The sequence below is a fragment of the Microplitis mediator genome, chromosome 3 (assembly GCF_029852145.1).
Source record: "Microplitis mediator isolate UGA2020A chromosome 3, iyMicMedi2.1, whole genome shotgun sequence".
Taxonomy (NCBI): Eukaryota; Metazoa; Arthropoda; class Insecta; order Hymenoptera; family Braconidae; genus Microplitis; species Microplitis mediator.
The window spans coordinates 25112509-25135656 of NC_079971.1; the positions used below are offsets into that span (position 1 = coordinate 25112509).

Consider the following 23148-nt stretch of genomic DNA (forward strand, 5'->3'; position numbering starts at 1 on the left):
AAATTAATAGACCAATCAATCATCAATTGATCGACTAATTTTTTTTTTAAAGAAGATTTAATTAATTGAATAAATAAATGAAGTTAAGATGTTATTTAATTACTGAGACGTTAATCTCAATCCCTGTCACTTAAGATTCTGCTGCGGTATCGGATATCAGCTCTAGTAGGCAAAAAAAAAAGTTGTAGGAACGTGAACCTTAATGACTTACGACTTATCTGAAAGGTGAGAGTTGCAATAAATGTAATACATGCTTTGAATTCTTATATTATATTGTATATATATGATAGTAATAGAAATAGTAATAGTATACTTTGTTGCTATAATGAAAGAAAGTAATTGATATGAAGAAAAATATTCAGTGAATTTTATTAAAAACTGGGGCAAAGTTAATTAATTTTAATGGCTAGGCATTGAAGTGAAGTTCAGTGAAGTTGAATTTTCATATATCTTGATATTCTTTTAACTTTCGTAGGTCTAGAAATTTTTTAGAGCTCAGTATGGAAAAATGGCAGAGAAAGGGAGTTGGAAAAAAAATTACTGAGACCATGGAAAAATTACCTTGTAGACATGATAAATTTTCTATGGGTTGAGAAAGTTCTTGGAAAAATTGTTACGCTGACATGAAAATTTTTTATATGCATTAATAAAATCTGAAAAAATTACTATGCTGCCACGGAAATTTTTCCATGCGTTAATCAATGCATAGAAACCCCGAATATATTGGCATGGTAATTTTTCCATGCATTGATATATGCATGGAAATTTTTACTATGCATTGATATGCGATATTCAGAAAATTACCATGCCGCCTTACGCAAAATTAGTACATTGACGTAAAAATTGTTTCCATGCGATATGACGTCATAGGAAATTCTTTGGTCGTGACATGGTAATTTTTTCCATGCATTGTCATGGTCAGTAGAAAAATTACCACATTGACGTGAAAATTTTTCCCATGCGAAAAAAGTCACAGGAAAATTTTATGCCCTACATGGTAAATTTTCCCATGCGATACCAAGGTCACTGGAAAATTTCTGCCATGTGTAGTAATTTTTTCCATGCATTAGACTAGTCATTGGAAGAATTACGATAGTCACATGGTAATTATTCTTACGCACCAATAAAGTATGAAAAATCTCCTATCGTAACGTGTTAATTTTTTCCATGCATTAGCATATCCCGTAGAAAATCTAATTATATAAAAAATTACTCCATTGACGTAAAAATTGTTCCCATGCGATATGACGTCATAGGAAAAACTTTGGTCGTGAGACGGTAATTTTTTCCATACATTGTCATGGTCAGTAGAAAAATTACTAGGTCACCATACGAAAAATTACCACACTGACGTGAAAATTTTTCCCATGCGGTATCAAGGTCACAGGAAAATTTCTGCCATGTGTAGTAATTTTTTCCACGCATAAGACTAGTCATTAGAAAAATTACGATAGTCACATGGTAATTATTCTCGCGCATCATTAAGGTGTAAAAAATCTCCTATCGTGGCATGGTAATTTTTTTTAGGCATTAGTATATCCCATAGAAAATCTAATTATATCAAAAATTACTACATCGACCTAAAAATGATTCCCATGCGCTATCAAGGTCTGCTGCCGTGACACAGTAATTTTTACTATACATTAGACTAGTCATCGAAAAGAATACTGTGTCAATAAGGAACAATGATCATGTTGACGTATAACTTTTCCTCATTCCTCAGAAAAATTACTATGTCAACACAGAAAAAATTACTGTGCTCTAGTGATTTTTTCCACGCGTGACAGTAATTTTTCCTCACAGTAAAAATTTTTCTCATACACCAATTGAATAAAGTCGTGATTCTTCCCAAAAAAATCTCAATATTTTTCAAAATCACCCAAATTTACTCCCATAGAAAATTTACTACTCAAAAACCATGAAATTTTCCCATGTAAAAATCTACTATTTTCAACTTTCTTCCGCAATGACCCCCGAGAAAAAGTCTACTTTTTCTCTACATGTCATCTAATTTAATTTTTCGTTTTCCAGACGAAGCCTTAGGATATTCCTGCACCCGAAGCCTAGTATTATTTCACACACTCTGAAAAGCCGATAGTCATACACTAATTTCATTACAACCACACACACACACATGGGTTTTTAACATTCCCCACTGCTTTCTACAGGTTTTAACACATTCTATACTCGCCGTACTCACATCATAATGTAATGCAATGCAATGTAAGCTGGTATGGGGACTAGAGAGCAACTATACCCGTTGTTTTCAGTCTGTCTTGTACTCTCCTGACCCAAATGAATCCTACCGTCAGTCAGTCCTCGTTCGGGCTTCTTCGTGTTCTGTTCCTTTCTATTTTAAAAACAACACAATATTATTTATTTATGTTTCATATTTATAAATATATATAAATATATACATTTTTTAGTGCAGTGATTTTTCAAAAAATTTTTTTTACATTTTTGTTAAACTGATTCTTCTTTTTTATCCGATAAATATTTTTTAAAAATGTGAAGTTCAAAGTTTAAATAAATTAAATTTATAATTTAAGAGCAATGTGTTACGTTTTAAATTAAATTTGTAAGCGCAGCTGCGTCGAGTATAAGAGAAAATAAAGTGCGTAACTTATATATATGTATATATAAATTGTGAAGGCTTTAAATACACTAGTTTGTAGTAATATGTCGAAACCACATGCGGAAATAAGAAAAATTTTTTAAGAGTGAAAACAAAAAAGAAAAATTTTTGATTGCGGGAAAAAAATTTTTTTTACTGGGGATTTAAATGTTTGAAGGAATTAAGGGTTTGAAGAAGTGATGGTAGAAACTATGAGATCTTGTCTTGGGAATAATTAATTTTAATTAGAGCACGTGTGATTTTTTTCACGGATATGTAACGCGATGTCGCTGCGCTTCACGGTGTTAATTATTTACAAAAGACATTGACATTTAAAACAGTAAGTATTTGGATAGAGATTTTAAATTTTTATTTATATGTATATATATTATGTGCACTGCGTTCTACTTATTTTAATAATTTTTCTTGATCCACTTACTTTATTTTTTTTCTATTTTATTTTATTATTTTCCGTAAATTATATTTTTCGATCGACTAGAACAAATTTATTCTAGTGACATGATTTCTCTTTCTTGAAAATTTAAAAAATTCTAATGAGTGTAGTCATTTAAGTTTAAAATTTTTATTGCCATTGTAAGTTTTAATTTTTTTAGAAAAATTTAGTAAAAAAATTTTTGAGGGGAAAGATTTTTTTTTGATTATATATCTTTAAATTTGAATAGAAACTAAACTATCATAGATATGGGAAAATTGATATGAGTAGTTTTTGTAGGAAATTTAATTTTCTATAAAAAAGGTCCTTATTACCAATTACGTAAATCCAATAATTAAGGAGCTAGATTCAAAAATTCATAAAAAGTTTTCAAAAGTATCCCTAAATTTTTGATTATACATTTCAAAATAAAAATTCTGCTCCAAATATTAAAGATATCACAAAATTGATCAGAACCAATCTTGTAGCAATTAAAATTTCCTACAAAAAAAGTTCTTATCATCATTTACCTAAATCCAGTAATTAAGGAGCTAGACTCAAAAATTCACAAAAAGTTTCCAAAAGTTTCTCTAAATTTTTTATTATACATTTTAAAATCAAAATTCTGCTTCAAATATCGAAGATATGACAAAAATGATCAGGAACAATTTTGTAGGAAATTAAATTTTCTACTAAAAAGACTCTTATCAATTATTACGTAAATCTAATAGTTTACTCAGAATTTGAATTTGAACTCCAAGATCGTGGATTTTTTTTTATATTCCAAAATAAAATTATAACGCAGTAATAAAAAACTATGGTATCAATATTCCAGGCCTTGAACTGCAGTTTGCATTGTATAATGCACATTTATATATAATATATATACCAATGCGAGGGCGTTGGGTTTATTAAAGTGACCTCTGAATAATTAGCCGCGAGTCCACAGGAACAGGATTAATGTCTCTACTACTCTTTTACTATATATTTTTTTTTTTATAGCGTAGGATAGTATAGTGAGTAGAGTAGTTCATATATACTACCGTCTGTGTATATAATAATGTAATTCGCGCTTATTCACGACCGCGGATTGTCCCGTGTATTATCTCAATCAAGTTAACTCTCGTAGTTAATTCTTGTTTTCAGTACCGCTGTCTCTCTCAGCTCTCTTACCTCTCGCTCTCGCACATGACGACTAACTCGGTCATGAGAATAACTTTATAATTGTAATTGTACATTTTATACATATTTACAGATATGTTCGTACAGATCTAGCGGGTCTTCATCCTTATAGACATTCCGTCAATTTTTTTTTTTTTTAATTATTTATTTATTTACTTGTTAACAAGATAGAAAAGTTTACGGTAAATTTATTTAGAAATACTTCGTATTTATAGGACAGAGTGGGGTAAAATGAGATGCCATTTATTACAAAAAAAAATATTTTGCCAGCTTAGAAATGGTCGTAATTTTCGGGGTGACCAACTCACCCCTCACTTGTTCTAGAGACAATAAAAATTTACAATTTTACCCCACTCTCCCTCAATAAAAATTAAAAATGCGGTAATTAATAAATATACATTTTATTAATTATCTGTGGCGAAATTTTTCATCTGAGAATCTTATATTATATATATATATATATATATAATGGTAAGATTAAAGATCCGGTATAGTGTAGGAGTTATCATTCCTAGTAAAATTGTAGAGTTTTTAAAATATGATTGAACTTTAAGGTCATAATTATTAATTATAATTATAAATATTTAAAAGAATAAACGCGTTATTGCTACAATTTATTAACAATAACAATAATACAGGTAACTGTTAATTAACTCAGGGCTCTGTGAACAGCAGTAACTTTAATTTCTTTTTTATTATTGTTTTGTTCTGTGTTATAAATAAATTTTATAAACATGGGAATTAATTATTGAATCGAATGTCGAGTTCGAGGAGAGAGTAATTAATGCGTGAATTTTTTTTTTATAAAGGAAATGAATTTTTTAAAATTCAAATAGTACTGCGTTAATAAATCTAGTCGGCGGAATTAAAAAATTCAATAGATTTAATTAATTTATTTAATCAGTGAAAGTGAGGGCTTTTTTTTATTTAATTTATCAGTTATGTAATTAGATTAATTGAACAGATATCGCTGCAGTAATTAGACACAAGACATAAGACAATTTGTTTGATTAATGTGTGATTAGATGATTATTTATATCGGAATTTTAATTAATTTCAGTTGATCAGATTTGAAATCATTCGGTGTTTTTAATATTGCGGCTAAACTATTGAAGTTAAGCAAAAAGTTATTAGGGCCAATTTTGTAGGGCATTCAATTTCCTATTAAATTGTCAAAAACTTTTTTTTTATATTTCCAATTCCCGAGTCAAAATTTTGAATTTTAATTCAAAATAAAAATTGCGATTTAAATAAAAATCATTTTTTATTTCTTTAAATTAAAATTACATCGAAACTATGGAGTTTACATAAATTTTTACTTTTGTCTTTTTTGTAGAAAATTTAATTTCCTACAAAATTGGTCTAAAGCATTTTTATCATATCTCAATAAATTTACCCGCAAATCAAAATCAAAGTTTCCCAAAAAAAATTTATGACTAAAATGACATCTTTCCTTAAACTCAAAATATTTCCCATAATATCAAAGTTACAAAAAAGTTTAAGAGATCCTTTTTTACAGGAAATTTAATTTCCTACAAGATCATTTCTATCCATTTTTCCCCTATCTCTACTACTTTTTCCACAATCACAAGATTTCCACCAAAAACTCCAAAATTTCCCAACTAGACCTTCAAGCCCGAAATGTAAAATAAATAAATTACCGTAACTAAAAAAAACTTACAGTCATCCATTGAAAAAAAAAAACTATCAAATTATTTGTAATAACCCCAGCCCACGTGCCATCTAAATTAAAATTTTTTCCCGCTACAAAAAAATTGATTAGTAAAGAAAAAAAAAGTAAATATTTTTATGACACGTTTACCTACATTCTCTATTATAAATATAATATCGCAATGTCTTATATATAGTTATAATAAGTATAAAGCAAAAGGTGCAGCCGTAACGATAATAAACTTAACTCTAGAGTCTACACTACGAATCTACTAGTATAGTAGTGCGTTTAGTTCCCACGCACTATGATGCCCATCCTCTATTTCAAGACATTACTTTACTTCATCACAGCCTCCACTTATCGACATGTATGTTATTATAATAAAAACAATAATAATAATAAATAGTAATCTCCATTGTCCACAAGCATGACAATAAGAATCTTTAAGCCTTTTGTTCTTTGTCCGGATAATTTTTTAAATCTTCTGTTTGATGGATAAATAAATCATAGATGTAGATATGTACAGTACATAAAGTACACAGGAGTGTACAGGATTTATTTGATATTAAACTGTTGAATCGAGTAGTAAATATGATGGATATACTAGTGTAGTTGTTGGCCTACAATACTCAAGACCGCGGATTAAGCGGACTGACGGGATGGAGGAGGCGTGTCGGTCGATTAACTTGGAATGTCTGGAGATGTGGAGCTGATCAAGGTCATAAAAATCTTGTTGTTGATATTGTATAGGTATAGGTACAGGCTCTAATCGATTTACATTTATTATTTTTAGAAATTTTCATTTTTTTATGGCAACTTGTTAATTACTAGAATCTGGTGAAAATGGATATAGAAATTTCGCTGGAAATTAAATTTTATGCAGGTCTGGAAATTTAATAGTGAAGAAGAAATTTATAGTTTTTACTTAGAAAAAATTTTTTTTTGGAGTTTAATTGAAATTGTGGGTAAAATATTGGAGGTATGATGAAAATTATGAGGAATGATTTTGTAGGAAATTTAATTTTCTACAAGAAAGGTATCAATAATTTTTTTTGTAAATTCAATAGTTTAATCAGAATTTTGAATTCTTAAAGGAAATGTGAATCAAATGAAATTTTCCTCTCCACCATATTTATCTTGTCTCCCAAAAAAATTTTCTCTTAGTTTTAAGTCTTGATGCAAGCCAGCAGCAGCGGGATTAGTTCGGTGCTCGCCACTAGATCGCGTCCGCAGCTTGTAGTGTCCCTGGTAAGAAACTTATTTCAGAGTTATTATATTTCTAACGAAGCGTTTATGGGACGGGTGCAACTCTAATATTCAATAGAGTGACCACAGTCTTTTTTGATGGTAATATATTTGGTATTACGTTAAGACATTAATGTTTTCTTGAATACTTATTTTCGATATATATAAAAATAAAAATTTTTTTTTACTTCATACTTATTTATATATTTTTCTCATTCAATTTAATTTCAAATGATTCAAATCATTTTTATTTTTAATTGATATCTATTTACAATTAAAAATTTATTTAAATCCATAATCATTAGGTTTAAATATATGGATTATTAACCTCGAACAAATATATATTTTTTCTAAGTGAATATATTTTTCTGTGTCTAAGTAATATTTATTAGAGTTAATGTAATAATTTTTTGCTTTAATATTTGAGTTTGATGGAACTATAAAATAATTTAGTTGTCTATTTAATAAATATTTTCTTAACTTTAGCAAATGATTTTATTATTTTAAAAAGAAATATTAATGTCAACCAAATAGATTGTGTTGACGTTAATCCAAGTTGTTCCAAATATATTTTAGTTTAACAAAATTTGACAAAACTGATTTAATTGTTCGAAGTGAAATTTTTTTTCTCAGTGTAGGGAATTTAATTTTCTACAAAAAAGGTATCAATAATTTTTTTTGTAAATTCAATAGTTTAATCAGAATTTTGAATTAACGGATATAAATTAAAGTATAATTTTCAACAGGGAATCAAAATTTTTTTTCGGAGTTCAAATCGAAATTGTGGATGAAGTATTGGAGATATGATAAAAATGACAATGAATGATTTTATAGAAAATTAAATTTGCTACAAAAAACGTATCAATAATTTTTTTCCAAAGTTCAATATTTCAATCATAATTTCGAGTCTAAGTAATTTATGTCGAATTTATTTTTGATTCAATGGATAAATTTTTTTTTATTGATCGATGAAATAAAATAATGAAGGAGTAAGAGAACAGTTACTTGGTCATGAAGTAATTTTGAATAAAAGTATTTAAAAAAAAAAAATTTTACAAGTATTTTTGACAATTACTATTCAGTCATTGTTACGTTTATGGAGTTGCGACTTGTATGGATAAGTAATTTATTAGAACAGCAATAAATTAGTGTGTGTATATAATAGTGATGTAGGCAGAGAGTAGATGCTCGATGAGATTGTCAGCGTGAGATTAAACGCGCAAATACTTACGGGATATGCTTGGATAAATCCAATAACGGAGAACCAGTTGTTGTCCTGTCTTTCTAGTGTACCCAAGTGACCCACTTTGACCCAGGTCATTTGCTGCTAAAGCTATAAGTACCACTCGCGATGGTTATGCGTAACCTGGGCTAAAATACTTTCTAGGATAATAATAATTCACATCAGGTCATTTATATTTCCTATACTCATTTTCAGAAAATCTCACATTTACTTAAATAACTCCTAAAGTATCAAGTCTACGTGAAAAATCATTCTTACTTTTTTTACAGAAAATTTTATCCTCTACAAATTCACATCTCATCATTTTTCTCGTATCTCGTCTCCTTTGCCCAGAATTTAAATTTCACGATCAGACAAATTGAAAAAATTTTTTTTTTCCCGCGAAAAATCTTCAAATTTTCAAATTCGATTTCCGACCAATCTATCGAAGATACGGAAAAAATGTAAGAGACCAAAGTTGCAGGAAATTAAATTTTCTATAAAAAAGGATTCCGTAAATTTGGGCGTAAAATTGATATTTAGCTTGCAAATTATAATTTTTATGTAAAGTAAAAAAATTTATAAAAACTTATGAAATAATAAAAATATAATAAATCAAGAGAAAGTTTATCAATGAATATTTGATGAGAAAAGGTGATGATGTTGCTTTTGATGGCCCAGATGTCTTTGTTTTCACATGAGTGAGATAAAACAGTTTATTATTATCTTATATAGGGGAGGGTGGGGCAGAGCGGCCCCCCTAAGCCAATTATTATTTTTTGTGGCTTTCAACCATAAGATCACTTTACTTTTGTCCTATTTCGAACAAATTTATGGACATTTTGCCAAAATTCTGAAAAAAAATTTTTTTTTTTTGTGGGGCAGAGCGGCCTCCCTCCAAAAAGTGATAAAAAAAATTTTTTTTTTCGTTTTTTTTTTTTTAAATTGTTTTCATCATTAAGAATGTATTTCTTTCTCTTGCCAACTATTTTTGGTTTTATATTACTCGAAAAAAATTTTTTAAAGCGTAAAAAATCGTTCACTCTCGATTACCTTAATTACTAATTGTTATTTAATAAAAAAAAAAATCAATTCTATAATTTTACTTTATTTCAAAAATTTATCAACTAAAAAAAAAAATTTAATTTTTATAAAGTTTTAGTGACCAAATTTGCCTCTTACATAGAGAAACGGCCGAAAAATATGAAAAAATAATTTTTTCGGAAGTTTCGGCTGGTCCATTTTACCCCAGGTGTTATGCGTAGGGATAGAAATGTGGAATTATGATAATTTTTTTTTAATTTGACGATAAAAATATGAAAAAATCACTTTTTCAAAATTGTGGGCTTGTCCATTTTGCCCCAAATGTCATGCGTAGGGGTAAAAATGCGCAAACATATCGGATTTATAGTAATTAGTCGAAAAAAAAAAAATTTTTTTTTTGGTCAAAATTTCAGGGGGGCCGCTCTGCCCCATGGGGGCCGCTCTGCCCCACCCTCCCCTACATACAAGGTCAGAAAATTTCTCGGCTCCACGGTTGAGTGGGATTGAAAGTTGCACAACTAAAATACAATTACTTGGACAAAAGTAACTTCGTACATAAAAAACAGACGAAAAATTTTAAATATATATGTTTTTTTTTTATATTGATATCACTAGATCTCCTTTTTCTATTCAAATTAATATTCGAAAAGTGGCGCGCGAAAAATTAATCAACGATTAAAGAGACTGGGAACTGGATTTTTATCCCTTATATTATGAATATAAATTATATATAAAAAAAAATGCGTTTCATATTTGGTCAGCTAGAAAAGAAAAAATTCAACAAGTTCTATAATTATTTATTATATTTTTTTTTGAGCCTCATTTATATCCGTGGGCTGCGGACTTAAAAGAATATTCTTCTTCCGGGCATTGATCTTTACAAATAATAATAATAACAATATATAACTGTGCACATGGTGCCAAAACAGTACATACATAGACACGTTCCGAGAAAAATTTAAACAGATATCTTAAATTTAATAGAAAAAAAAAATGATAATTCCATATATATTTAAATACATAACGTGAATACGTAATTTCAATTGTTTAAAACGGAACTCAAAAGGTCTTAGTCTAAAGCCAAAGAACCGCTTGGGTCTCAGGTCTCACAGAAAAGACCGTGGAATGTCGAGTGCGTGATCACGTTACGAGAAAGTGCGCCAGTCTTAAAAATGAAAAATTGTGGGAAAGATCAAACGACTTTTGTCACTATTTATTTAAATTACATCCAAACTACTGAGTCTAGGTGAAAACTCCTCAGGAACTTTCTTGTAGAAAATTAAATTTCCTACAAATTGTTTCCTCATAAATTTTTCTGTAAACCCATAACTTTATGAGTTATTTAAATTTTGACGAAACTCCAAATCGTACCAAAAATAGATTCAAGTTTACATGAAACATTTAAATACAAATAACATCTGAAATATTGAGTTTAGGTAAAAAGTCAAAAGGATCTTTTTTGTAGATAAGGAAATTTGCTATAAAATTGATCCTTATCAATTTTAACATAAACTCAGTAGCTTACGAGTTATTTAAATTACAGTATAAGTACCCATTTAAATAAAAAAAATTTTTTATTTATAAAAATAAAAAAAAAAAATAAATGTCTGTAAATAGCAGTCGTTGACTAGAAAGTTGCTCAAGTCTTCATGACAGAGACTAAACCTCAACATAAAGTTGCATCAAAAGAGTATAAAAATATTAAGTCTCAGTAACACGATGAGAAACATTTAAATGTCTCTTATGACATTTATTGGCATATCAACTCTTCAACCTTACAATATAATACCTTTACTTCACAATTTTAACATTATTCTATACACACGAACATCAAAACAGCTTAAGAAGTCGTGACCGAGATCAAAGGATTTAACGTTCACCCGCTTTTAATAAATTTTCGAACACAATTAAACTTAAATAACAAAATAAATATTTAAACACTCAGTAAATTTATTAAAATGTATGTAAAGTTTAACAAAACAGTAATTATGCTCGAACAAGTGGAAATTTTAATTTATATATAAATATATAGGCGGTGGAAAAAAATGAGATCTTTTTTTACAAAGAAAAATTTTTTTGGTAATTTTTAGAAAAATACTAGAAAAGTATGGGGTAAGTTGAACATATCGAGTAGTGTGACCATTTTAGAATTTTTACTGCAAGTGAAAATAGCAAATAGTGCGCGTACAAAAAAAGGGACTAATTTTGAAATTCTAAAGAAAATTGAAAACAAAACAAAATAATTTTGATAGTGAACACAAAAGAATTTTTTTTGGTCAAAATTTTGAAATTTTTGTACTATTTCGAGTGACCAACTTCCCCCATGTTTTTTCTCGAGAGTGAATTAGTAAGCAGTTGCAAAAAAAAATTTATTAAAAAATGGTGGCTCATTTTGCCCCACAGAAAAAATTTTGTATAAATTTATATATATATATATATATATATATATATATATATATATAACTGTGGGCAGTTGATTTAAAAATAAAATGAATTTTGACAGTGAACACAAAAGAATTTTTTTTGGTCAAAATTTTGAAATTTTCGTACTAATTGGAGTGACCAACTTCCCCCATGTTTTTTCTAGAGAGTGAGTTAGTAAGCAGTTGCAAAAAAAAAAACATTTTGTTAAAAATATGGCTCATTTTGCCCCGCACATAAAAAATTTTGTTAGGTTTATATATATAACCGTGGGCAGTTGATTTAAAAATAAAATGAATTTTGATAGTGAACACAAAAAATTTTTTTCTGGTCGAAATTTTGAAATTTTCGTACTAATTGGAGTGACCAACTTCCCCCATATTTTTTCTAAAGAGTGAATTAGTAAGAAGTTGCAAAAAAAAAATTTATTAAAAAATGGTGGCTCATTTTGCCCCACACATGAAAAATTTAGTATATATTTATATATATAACCGTGGGCAGTTGATTTAAAAATAAAATGAATTTTATTATATATTTTTATTGACGAAAACGTTTTATAGGCTTTCAGTATAAAAAACTCTGGACAGTGGGGGTCTGTTACATCTTGTAACTCTTTTTGTTAACGATCGAATAATTTGTGTTTCAGAAATGCGGAGCGAGGTGGGCGAATGGTTAGCAACTTGTGTCGGTTCTCCAATTTGCATACTTTTATTGTCCTGGTCGCTGCTCATCTACCAGAACCAGCCGTCATCCTTGAAACGGAGGATCGACGTCCTTACAGTTGCCGTTATCACGCAGAGCCTGGCACATCAGTTAGGATTGATACTTTATGCCATACTTACACTTATACATCCGGCCAATCATTTTGGAGGTGAGAAATTTGATTTACTATCGGGTGGGGGGGAAATGTTACAAATAAGGAGCGCGAAATTTTGATGGTTTTGAAACGCAATCGACTGATTTTTACTATTTTTAAGTAATTTTGGATGTCAAGTCACTTGTCAGGTATTTTTATGGACCCTGAGGGTCAAGTTTTTGATTAATTGCTGATATGTTACAGAAATATGTTCAGCGCTGGTCTGGCTTCTGAACACCTCGAGCGTTCTCCAGCAACTGACTCTGACCTCGATCGCAATCTTCGCTGCGATTTTCAACAAAGAAGACTCAAGCCTGACCAAGAACCACTTGAAGTACCATTTGGTCTCGCTGACGGTAATCAGTTCGTGCATCGGATTCACGGGGATCTTGAACTTTGAATCCGATACCTGCGTGTTTTTGGCACAAGAAGTTTCACCAAAATACGGACTCTTTGTCAATGCTCTGAAGATTCTTCTGCTCTTCGGAACAATCTGCGGCCTGTGTATCGCCATTTTCAAGGACGCGTGTCGGTCCCCGAAGTCGGAGCTCCTGCAATCGGTGTCCGACCTTTCGGATACCAGTTCAAAGAACTCGGGATTCGAGCACCAGCACCACTGGGACCCTTCCAATGGGTCATTTACCAGCGGGTCCACTAATTCGAGGGCCTGTTTGAGGAAACGGAAAACTCGGGTCGATGAAAGCGGAAGTAAATCAACTGTCTTTAGCATTTTGTTTGTTTGCTATGTCTTTGATCATCTTCCAGTTTTGGTGAGCAAACTAATTAGATATATATTTTGAAAATTGAGAAAATTTAATTTACTTTTCGAAATCTCTAATTGGAAGTTTGACAGCTGAAGGTTTTCTTAATTGGCTGTAGGGTTTAATTTTTATTTTAAATTAGGGAACACGTCCTGATAAGGAAAATTTATGTTCTTAATTGGGGAATTACTTTTGTAAATGGAAATCATTTTTTCTTTTTCTGAAAAAGGATTTTTTAATAAGGAGATTGCATTTTTAAATGAGGAAAGTTTTCTAGAAGTAAATGAACACTTATTGAGATAAATCAACGGTAGTACAAGAAATTAAAAATTTTTTTTGCGCGAAAAAAATAAAAATCATCAGTTTCAACTGAAAATTCAGTGATGGGCATACTTAAGTACATTTGTATTTTGAGTACTAATTCAGTAATAAATACTTTGATATATAATAATTTTTTTTTGTAGAGTAAAAATATGCAAGTAATTAGTATTTTGAACAAGTACTAAATACGACATACCGAAGTACTTAGTATTTTATTTATTATCTAATTACAAATACTTTTAATTTTTCCTAGTACTAAATACAATAGTATTTAGTATTTTATTTTTAGACTAAATAAGAATACTTTTGTACTCATAGAACGGTTCAAGTACTAAGTACATTTGTACTGAGATTAAAAGTTGCATTTAAGTACTAGATCATTGGTATTTCTAACAAAAAATAATTAAAAACTCCCAGAGTATTTTTTAGATTGACTATAGAAGTTAAGCCAATAATAAATTAAAACGATTAAACCTTTTAACTCTACAAGAACTTTTTATTTTAAATTTTATGTCAATAGAAAAAAGTTTTTTTTTTTTTAAGAACCCGTAAAGAAATGATGTTATAAAATTTGATATAATAATTTTTGCTCGGGTATATAAAAATGATTGATTAGATTACTGGTTGAAGCTGAAACATAAACTGTACGCGTGCACTTATTTGAACTAAACAGTATAAATTTGACAATAATATATTAATATCATCTAATGAATAAATTTGACTATTAAAATCTTAGGAGTGCAATAGTATATTCAAAAATGATAATTTTAAGTCTCAATCGTCGTATGTAAAGTTCTGGTAGTGATAGAATAAGTATTCAAAATTTTTTTTTAATAGATACTGTGACAATTATAAGTTGTAATTACAATTATGCTTAGTACTTATATCAAATTTAAGTAAAAAGTACTACAACAAGTACAATGTATTTAGTATAGATAAATCGTAAAAAATACTAAGTTACAAACTATTTAGTACTTTGTCTGTTTTTGAGGATAAGTATTTTTTAGACACGTACCAATAATTCATTTGGGTTTCAAGTCAAATTTTACTTAAATACTCAGTATTTATTAAATCCTATTTTGCCCATCCCTGTGAAAATTCATTTTTTCTATTGAAAAAATATTTTTTCAGTGACTTAATAATTTTATAAAAAAAATTCAAATTTTTTAAGACTGAAATTTTTTTTTACATCGGAAAACACTTTTTATAATTAAAAAAATAAATTTTCAGTGTAATTAAATAATTAACTAAATAAATTCAAGATTTTCTAAGATAAAAATCTTTCGTGTAAGAAAATTATTTCCTTAAAAAAAAATACTCAAGAACGTAAGCTAAAAGTAAATGAATCGTCTTTTTCTCGTGAAAAATTAAATGACTTTCTAAAAAAATTAAAATTTTTTCAAGGATTCAAAAATTTACTCGCAACAAAAATCGTTTATTTTAATTAAGAAACACGATTTGAATAAAACAAAAATCATATATAATTAAATAATTAAAAATACTAAACAAAGACATAATATATAACTTAAAGTAAAGACTTAAGAACAAGGTAACCACATTCCTAATTAGATAAACACTTTTCCTTTGTCTCAATCCGTCTCTAGCTTGCAACGATAACGAAAACAACAGTAAAGAATATTAAGTGCGCTAATGTTATTCCGACCTCGTGAACTCAAAATGGCATCAAACCCAATTTTAAAATGGTACAATCTGCTTACAGATCATGCATAACCAATTAGTTACATCTATGTCAACACCCAACACTCCTCGTTTATAAATATATATGTATATATATTAACTAAACCTCCTTTTCTATATCTACATACTATATATATATTACTCTCTATTTTTTGATACATTGATTATTTTATTTGCTCGCGATGTTCAAGAGATTAGGTCACAATTTCTCCCGCGATTTCGAATCCTGAACGTGCATGGAATCAAGATAATGATTAATCATTATTAAATATTATGCATTTACTTCCTGTTAATAGGTCAATTTAATATATATACATATATATCTATTTTATGATCTAACTAAAGCTTGCAATTTATTAAAATAATTTTTATGAAAAGAAATAAATTTTTATTTACTATTTCGAAATTATTCCCGCCTCCAAAATTTGAATTTGAATATTTTTGAAATATTTTGTAAATTTTAATGTCATATTTATTTGAAGTAGAGTTTAATATTTTCAGAAATTTTTTTGTCCAAAAATTTTTTTACGTGTCCCATTTTACCTCGAGTGTTTCATATTTCTCTGAAATTAGTAATCCATATAAAATTAGTGAAATTTTTCCCGCCTCCAAAATTTGAATTTGAATATTTTTGAAATCTTTTTTAAATTTTAATGTCATATTTATTTGAAGTAGAGTTTAATATTAAGTTCAAAAATTTTTTTGTCAAAAAATTTTTTTATGTGTCCCATTTTACCTCGAGTGTTTCATATTTCTCTGAAATTAGTAATCCATATAAAATTAGTGAAATTTTTCCCGCCTCCAAAATTTGAATTTGAATTTTTTTTAAATCTGTTTTAAATTTTAATGTCATATTTATTTGAAGTAGAGTTTAATATTTTCAAAAATTTTTTTGTCCAAAAATTTTTTTACGTGTCCCATTTTACCTCGAGTGTTTCATATTTCTCTGAAATTAGTAATCCATATAAAATTAGTGAAATTTTTCCCGCCTCCAAAATTTGAATTTTAATTTTTTTTAAATCTTTTTTAAATTTTAATGTCATATTTATTTGAAGTAGAGTTTAATATTAAGTTCAAAAATTTTTTTGTCCAAAAATTTTTTTATGTGTCCCATTTTACCTCGAGTGTTTCATATTTTTCTGAAATTAGTAATCCATATAAAATTAGTGAAATTTTTTTTTTCAAAACTTCCGCAATATTCCATCGATCTCCGGTCTCATATATATTTTTTTAAAGTTATTTAATAATGAGGTTCATAATTGTATTGAGGATTTTCGAACGAGTGAACATGCCGGATTCTAGGTTGGTTGAACTCTGGGTGTGACATCCGTAAATTTAAAAATAATAAAATATCAAAAAATATTTTGCAATTAATTATTAATAATTTTCTAAAATAAATATATATATTTAACAACTTACCAAAAATATAAATTAAATGATTATGATAAACTTCCGAAATCGGCTAGTGAAAGTTTAAAAGTTTAATCGTAATAAATATATATGTTAATAATTAATTATAAATATTAATTTTTTTTTTTTTTTTAGTTTTACTAAAGAGTGTTATTATAAATTACAGAGTTCAAGTTTTGAGAGTAGTTAATTATTTATACGGGTATGTTTAGAGTAGTAATTTAAAATTTTGAAATAATATATAATGTGAAGAGAAATTTTAACGTTTCACTTGCATGCTCGAGTACCTTTCTATTCATATCTTGTGACAAGTGTTATTATTGTTGTTAATAATGTACTTGTTATTATAATAATCATTATTGCTATTGTTGTTATGGCTGTCCTCATTTGCTGCTACAAATAAGCAACTCAATTGCATAAGCCGTTAAAGTATATGATAAGTGATAATCAATTCTAAACGAATGCGTGTTTAAATTTTATTTAATTTTTTTTGTGACGTCAATCAATTTTCTGGTCAATGATTTTTTTTTATGTTACAAAAATTCTACCGGAAAGTCAATTTTTCCTTTTTGATTTCGAGTTCAAAAGCCTCAAAAATGCGTAAATTTAATGAAAAATCATTTTTTTGGGAATAAAAATTTAAATATGACGAGTTTGCTTCAAAAGCCGAAGGCTAATGCAGCAAACACTCAGAAAATTTTAATAAAATGTGAAATTCAGACAAAAAATTTTTTATCAGAATCATTTATTAAATAAATGAATGTAAATATGGCAAGTTTGCTGCACGAGCCTTCGGCTAATGCAGCAAACATTCAAAAATTTCTGTTAAAATCTAAAATTAAGACAAAATACTTTTCTTATCATAATAATTTATCAAATCAAAGATTGTAAATATACCAAGTTGGCTGCATGGGCCTTTGGCTAATGCAGCAAACACTCAGAAAATTTGAATAAAATATGAAATTCAGACAAAAAATTTTTTATCAGGATCGTTTATCAAATAGAAGATTGTAAGTATGCCAAGTTTGCTGCACAAGCCTTCGGCTAATGCAGCAAACATTCAAAAATTTCTGTTAAAATATAAAAGTAAGATAAAATACTTTTCTTATCATAATAATTTATCAAATAAAAGATTGTAAATATACCAAGTTGGCTGCGTGGGCCTTTGGCTAATGCAACAAACACTCAAAAGTCTTCAGAAAATGTATAATGATCTCTAATAAAATCTGAATTAAATAAATATAAAAGTAATATCTCCAAAACATAAAAGTTCGCAAAGTTTTCCATCTAAGCCTAAGGTCAGTGCGGCAATCACTTCCCTAATTTCCCTCTGCTGCATAATTACGATACTTTTCTGCAAAATATCATAAAAATTCGCAGTACATCTCTTTTAAAAGACATTAAAACTCTAAATAACATGAAAAAATTAACAATAATCTTAATAATAAATAATTTTATTATTCGTCTGAAAATAATTTTCTATTTACACGAAAAGTAGGTAAATTTTCACCAGCACAATTTCACCCGTACTGATTAATCTTACATTAATATCCCATCAACACATTTCAAAGTGAATGTTCTTTAGCTTATAAAACATACAAGTGCGTCATAAAAAAATGGTTTTTAATAAAACGCCTTATTTCACTTTGCAGAAACTATCGAAATAATTATCATGATAATTACTCACGCGCAATTATAATTATTATTGTTATTATTTTTATGTTTATATATTTCTTGTACGTTTTGCCATGTAGTTAAACCATATGAAACAAATAAATAAATTCAAACATTTATACAATATATATATTAAATAAGATAACGTTTGAACGATACACGAACTCCTGAAAGCGCGACCGTTTGTTTTCACCGAATCGCGTAAAATCGAAAGTTTTTTTACGACGTAAGAATAATGTCGGACTTTTTTGATGAGCAAATAAATATGTACTTATATATATTTATATTAATTACCGGTTTTTATTTTTAATAAAAAAAAATTCTTTACAATTTTTTTATCCTTTCATATAAATCCGAATTTTTTGAGCGAAAGATTAAGAATAAATTTTCTATTTACTTTTTAAATATTTAAGATTTAAAATTCGCGCCTTTTTTTTAAATTTAAAAAGTTACGTTTTGGGGAATTTTTCAGACATATCTCAGCTGTAAAAATTTTAATAGACTGATTTAATTATTTTCAGGTAATTTCGATAAGACCCGAACTATTACAAGGATTTTGCACCCCGCAAAATATAGCAATATGGCTGCCGCTAATAAAGGACACATTGCTGCCAGTATTTTTGGCAATTTTTGACAAAATGTTTTGCCGTTACGTCGCTAAAGTTTACACGAAACAAGACAATTTGCGTAAGCTTGCTCACTGTGAGTATTAATTTGTAATTACAGCTGCAAAATTATTAAAAAATTTCAAAATTTTCGTCAAATATTTCATAAAAATTTTGTCCTAAGGTGGCGTAGACGGTAAATTCAGGCATTTTGAGCAAGACGCAGAGTACAAATTGCAATTGAATCTAAATCATGGGTTAAAATTTCCGTTGACCAATGGCAGCCTTTATGGGAGGCTTCACAATCATCAGAATCGTAGTAAGTTTTTTTGACAATGAATTAATTTTAACAAATTTACCGAAGCGCTTAATAGGAGTAGAATTTTAAAAGTAATAATTTTTTTTCATTCAATTAAATTTAGTTAAATATGACTAGGAAACCGGAAGTAATAGCGGCAGTGAAATTTTGATTGTTAAAATGATTTCTACATCTTGGATATTAAAGTATTTTTTTAAACAGAATCATTTTAATTTGAAAAAAAATTTTGAAAGTTAATTTTGATGTCAACTTCAAATTTTTTAATTTCTCGATTTATGCAACAATAAATTTAATTGGGTGATTTATTTGAAATATATAAGCGTTAGATAAAGAGGGGGGGGGGTGGGCCCGCAAAAGTACTAATGAATTTTTAAGCGCGGAAATTTGGCGAATTTTTTTTGACTTCCATTTGAAAAATTAAACAAAATTTTGCAAAGATAATATTCATCTACTGCTCATACATTTCGGTATAAATTAGTATACTAATACAACTAATTTATGAAAAACTACTCTTCGTGTTCGAAGTGTGCAATAAAAAAATATTTTTTCAGCAAGAACAGGAACAATAACAATGGGAATTCAACATTACCCTCGTACACAATCACTGAGTGACGACAATTACGGTTCGCTGCCCGCGGAACTTACGTCATTTACTAGTTCGACATTCGAACCTCGTCAGCTAAAAGATTCAAAGACAAATTCAATCGACACCCAGTCAACGCAACGTCTTATAAAACTCAATGAGAATTTTGAATTTGGCGCGAAACGTAAAATCGGTAGCACGGATGTCTTTGGCCAGAATATGGAAAACCTGGTGCAGCTGGACGAGCCAAAGCGGCTGAAGCAGTTCGCCAGGAGTCTTGACGAAATTAGAGAAGAGGTTCCCAAGAAATCTGATAAAGATTTGAAGATTCAGACGAGGAAAGATGAACAGGAATTTACGCGGAATTTGGTGAGACGGAACGCGAGTTTCGATCACTCGAAGTATCTGCGGGTGGGACTTGACTCCAGGACTTATGACATCAAGGATCTGATAAGGAAGGATCGGCACATGGATTTGATACTAAAGCGCGATAGTAATTTTGAGGAAGACGGTTGCTTTGATAGCTCGGATGACGGGAGTTGCGATTTTGATAACGAGAATTTTGATGACACGCTCAGTTCCTGTAAGAGTCGGAGCAGAAGTTGCTGTTCTGTCACTACGGTCGCTAATGATGACTTTGAATTTTTCCAACGTAAAGGAACTAAGGTAATTTTTTTTTTATTCGATATCTCGATTTATTTAATCGATTTTGTGAAATTAATAAAAAAAAATTTGTAATCGATAAATCGATTTTTATACAAAGTTTCGATAAATATAATTTTAATAAATAAATCGATAATAATATAAAATCGATTTTGAGAATTTTTAGTTTTTTTTATTCGATATCTCGATTTAAGTTTAATCGATTTTGTGAAATTAATAAAAAAAAATTTGTAATCGATAAATCGATTTTCATACATAGTTTCGATAAAAATAATTTTAATAAATAAATCGATAATAATTTAAAATCGATTTTGAGAATTTTTAGTTTTTTTTATTCGATATCTCGATTTCAGTTTAATCGATTTTGTGAAATTAATAATAAAAATTTGTAATCGATAAATCGATTTTCATACAAAGTTTCGATAAATATAATTTCAATAAATAAATCGATAATAATTTAAAATCGATTTGGAGAATTTTTAGTTCGATTCAATGTTGTTATAAAAATCGATATTGATTTTGAATTAAATATCGATTTGTCTGATTTATAGTTCAAATTATTGAATTTAAAAATAAATCGATATCGATTTTGAGTTCAAAATCGATTTGGTGATTATGGATAATAATTGAAAATCGATATTTGCAATATTAATTTAATAAATCGAAATCTCATAAAAAATCGCGGAATTAAAATTTGAATCGATTAATTAATCGACTATGTCGTCAATTTTTAATCCTAGAATCCAACTTTTAAATCGATATTTTAAACTTTAAATCGATAGATCGTTTAACTTAAACCGATATATCAATTTTAATTCAAAGTTCTTATAAGTCAAATTTTAACATATATGGGATATCTCGATTCATTTAATCGATTTTGTGAAATTAATAAAAAAAATTTGTAATCGATAAATCGATTTTCACACAAAGTTTCGATAAATATAATTTTAATAAATAAATCGATAATAATTTAAAATCGATTTGGAGAATTTTTAGTTCGATTCAAAGTTTTTATAAAAATCGATATTGATTTTGAATTAAATATCGATTTGTCTGATTTATAGTTCAAGTTATTGAATTTAAAAATAAATCGATATCGATTTTGAGTTCAAAATCGATTTGGTGATTGTGGATAATAATCAAAAATCGATATTTGCAATATTAATTTAATAAATCGAAATCTCATAAAAAATCGCGGAATTAAAATTTAAATCGATTAATTTATCGACAATGTCTTCAATTTTTAATCCTAGAATCGAACTTTTAAATTTTAAATCGATGGATCGTTTAACTTAAACTGATATATCGATTTTAATTCAAAGTTCTTATAAGTAGAATTTTAGCAAATAAATCGATAGTAATTTCGAATCGATTTATGGGATTTTTAGTTCGATTTAATGTTTTTATAAAATATCGATATCGATTTTGAAATTTATATCGATGTTTTATACTTAAAATCGATGGATCGCTTATTTTGAAATCCATATATCGATCTTCGACAAAATCTATCGATTAAAATAAAACTCGTAATTATAAAAAAAAAAAAACTTATGAAACTTTTGATGAAAAATTTTGTTTTTCAGCCGGAAATTTTTTCACCTAAAAAATCGCCAGACAAAATAAATATGAGATCGTTTACGCCAAAGATCATTGACGATACTTGGATTATTGATACCAATAATTCCAACCCCATCTCCAACATCAATAATAATAATAATAATAATAATCATTCAAATCGAAACAATAAAAAAAATATGAAACATTTGAACACAAAGCCCACAATCCATTCCTATCATCTAAAAAAAATATCCCCCGGGTTTTCTATGAACGATCTCGACAAACTGTTTCCCGAGGAAAAATCCCAAGACAAACTAACCAATGCTAGTCTAAAAAACACTCTCAAGAGTTCCGAGATCTACCACCTGGACAACGGGGACTGCAGACACAACATCGGAGGCTCTGTGCCGGATTTTAAGAAAATATTCATCAGCGAATGTGTTTGAAAGTTTTGTTTTATTTTTTTTTTGACTCTACTTATTATTAATTAATGGTATTACTAATTAATATTATTAATTCTAAAATATTTACGTAGGGATTGTGTTCAAAATGACATACAGATGTAATATATTTTTTTAAATGGTAAATTTATTAACCCCAAGTGTGTTTATTTCTTTATAATTATTAATTATTAATTAAAAATATAAAAATTAATAAATAATTGTATATAATTATTGTACATTTGTATCTTAATATTTAAATAAATATATTAATGTTAATTAAATGTGTGGTTTATTTATTTCGCTAATTTTTAGGAAGTAGAATTACATGAAAAAAAATTTTAATTTTGGAATTTTATATCTCGGCAATGGCTCATTGTACAAATAAGCTCAGGATGTAATTTGTAGGGAATTTAATGCTCTACAAA

At 28.1% G+C, this 23148-nt stretch overlaps 1 protein-coding gene and 1 long non-coding RNA gene across 6 annotated transcripts; one reads left to right on the top strand and one right to left on the bottom strand.

Annotated features, from left to right (window-relative positions):
* The first annotated feature begins 74 nt into the window (after window positions 1-74).
* LOC130664639 (uncharacterized) lies at window positions 75-22910 on the top strand. 5 transcript variants are annotated; one of them, XM_057464648.1, is made up of 7 exons: window positions 75-225; window positions 12480-12704; window positions 12894-13459; window positions 19075-19255; window positions 19343-19477; window positions 20029-20726; window positions 22307-22909. In XM_057464648.1, exons 2-7 carry the CDS (start codon window positions 12482-12484, stop codon window positions 22724-22726), a joined length of 2223 nt encoding a protein of 740 aa, XP_057320631.1. In that variant the 5' UTR covers window positions 75-225; window positions 12480-12481; the 3' UTR covers window positions 22727-22909. The 5 variants fall into 5 exon arrangements, with proteins under 5 accessions (XP_057320631.1, XP_057320634.1, XP_057320630.1 ...); XM_057464651.1 differs by lacking the exon at window positions 75-225 and adding an exon at window positions 2302-2954 and having other exon boundaries at window positions 19352-19474; window positions 22307-22910; XM_057464647.1 differs by lacking the exon at window positions 75-225 and adding an exon at window positions 2302-2954.
* LOC130664642 (uncharacterized) lies at window positions 15196-17167 on the bottom strand. The gene is made up of 4 exons (XR_008989436.1): window positions 16889-17167; window positions 16589-16783; window positions 15866-16415; window positions 15196-15481 (listed from the first exon to the last, which is right to left on the bottom strand). It is a non-coding gene; the product is annotated as an uncharacterized LOC130664642 (long non-coding RNA).
* Window positions 22911-23148: the final 238 nt, after the last annotated feature.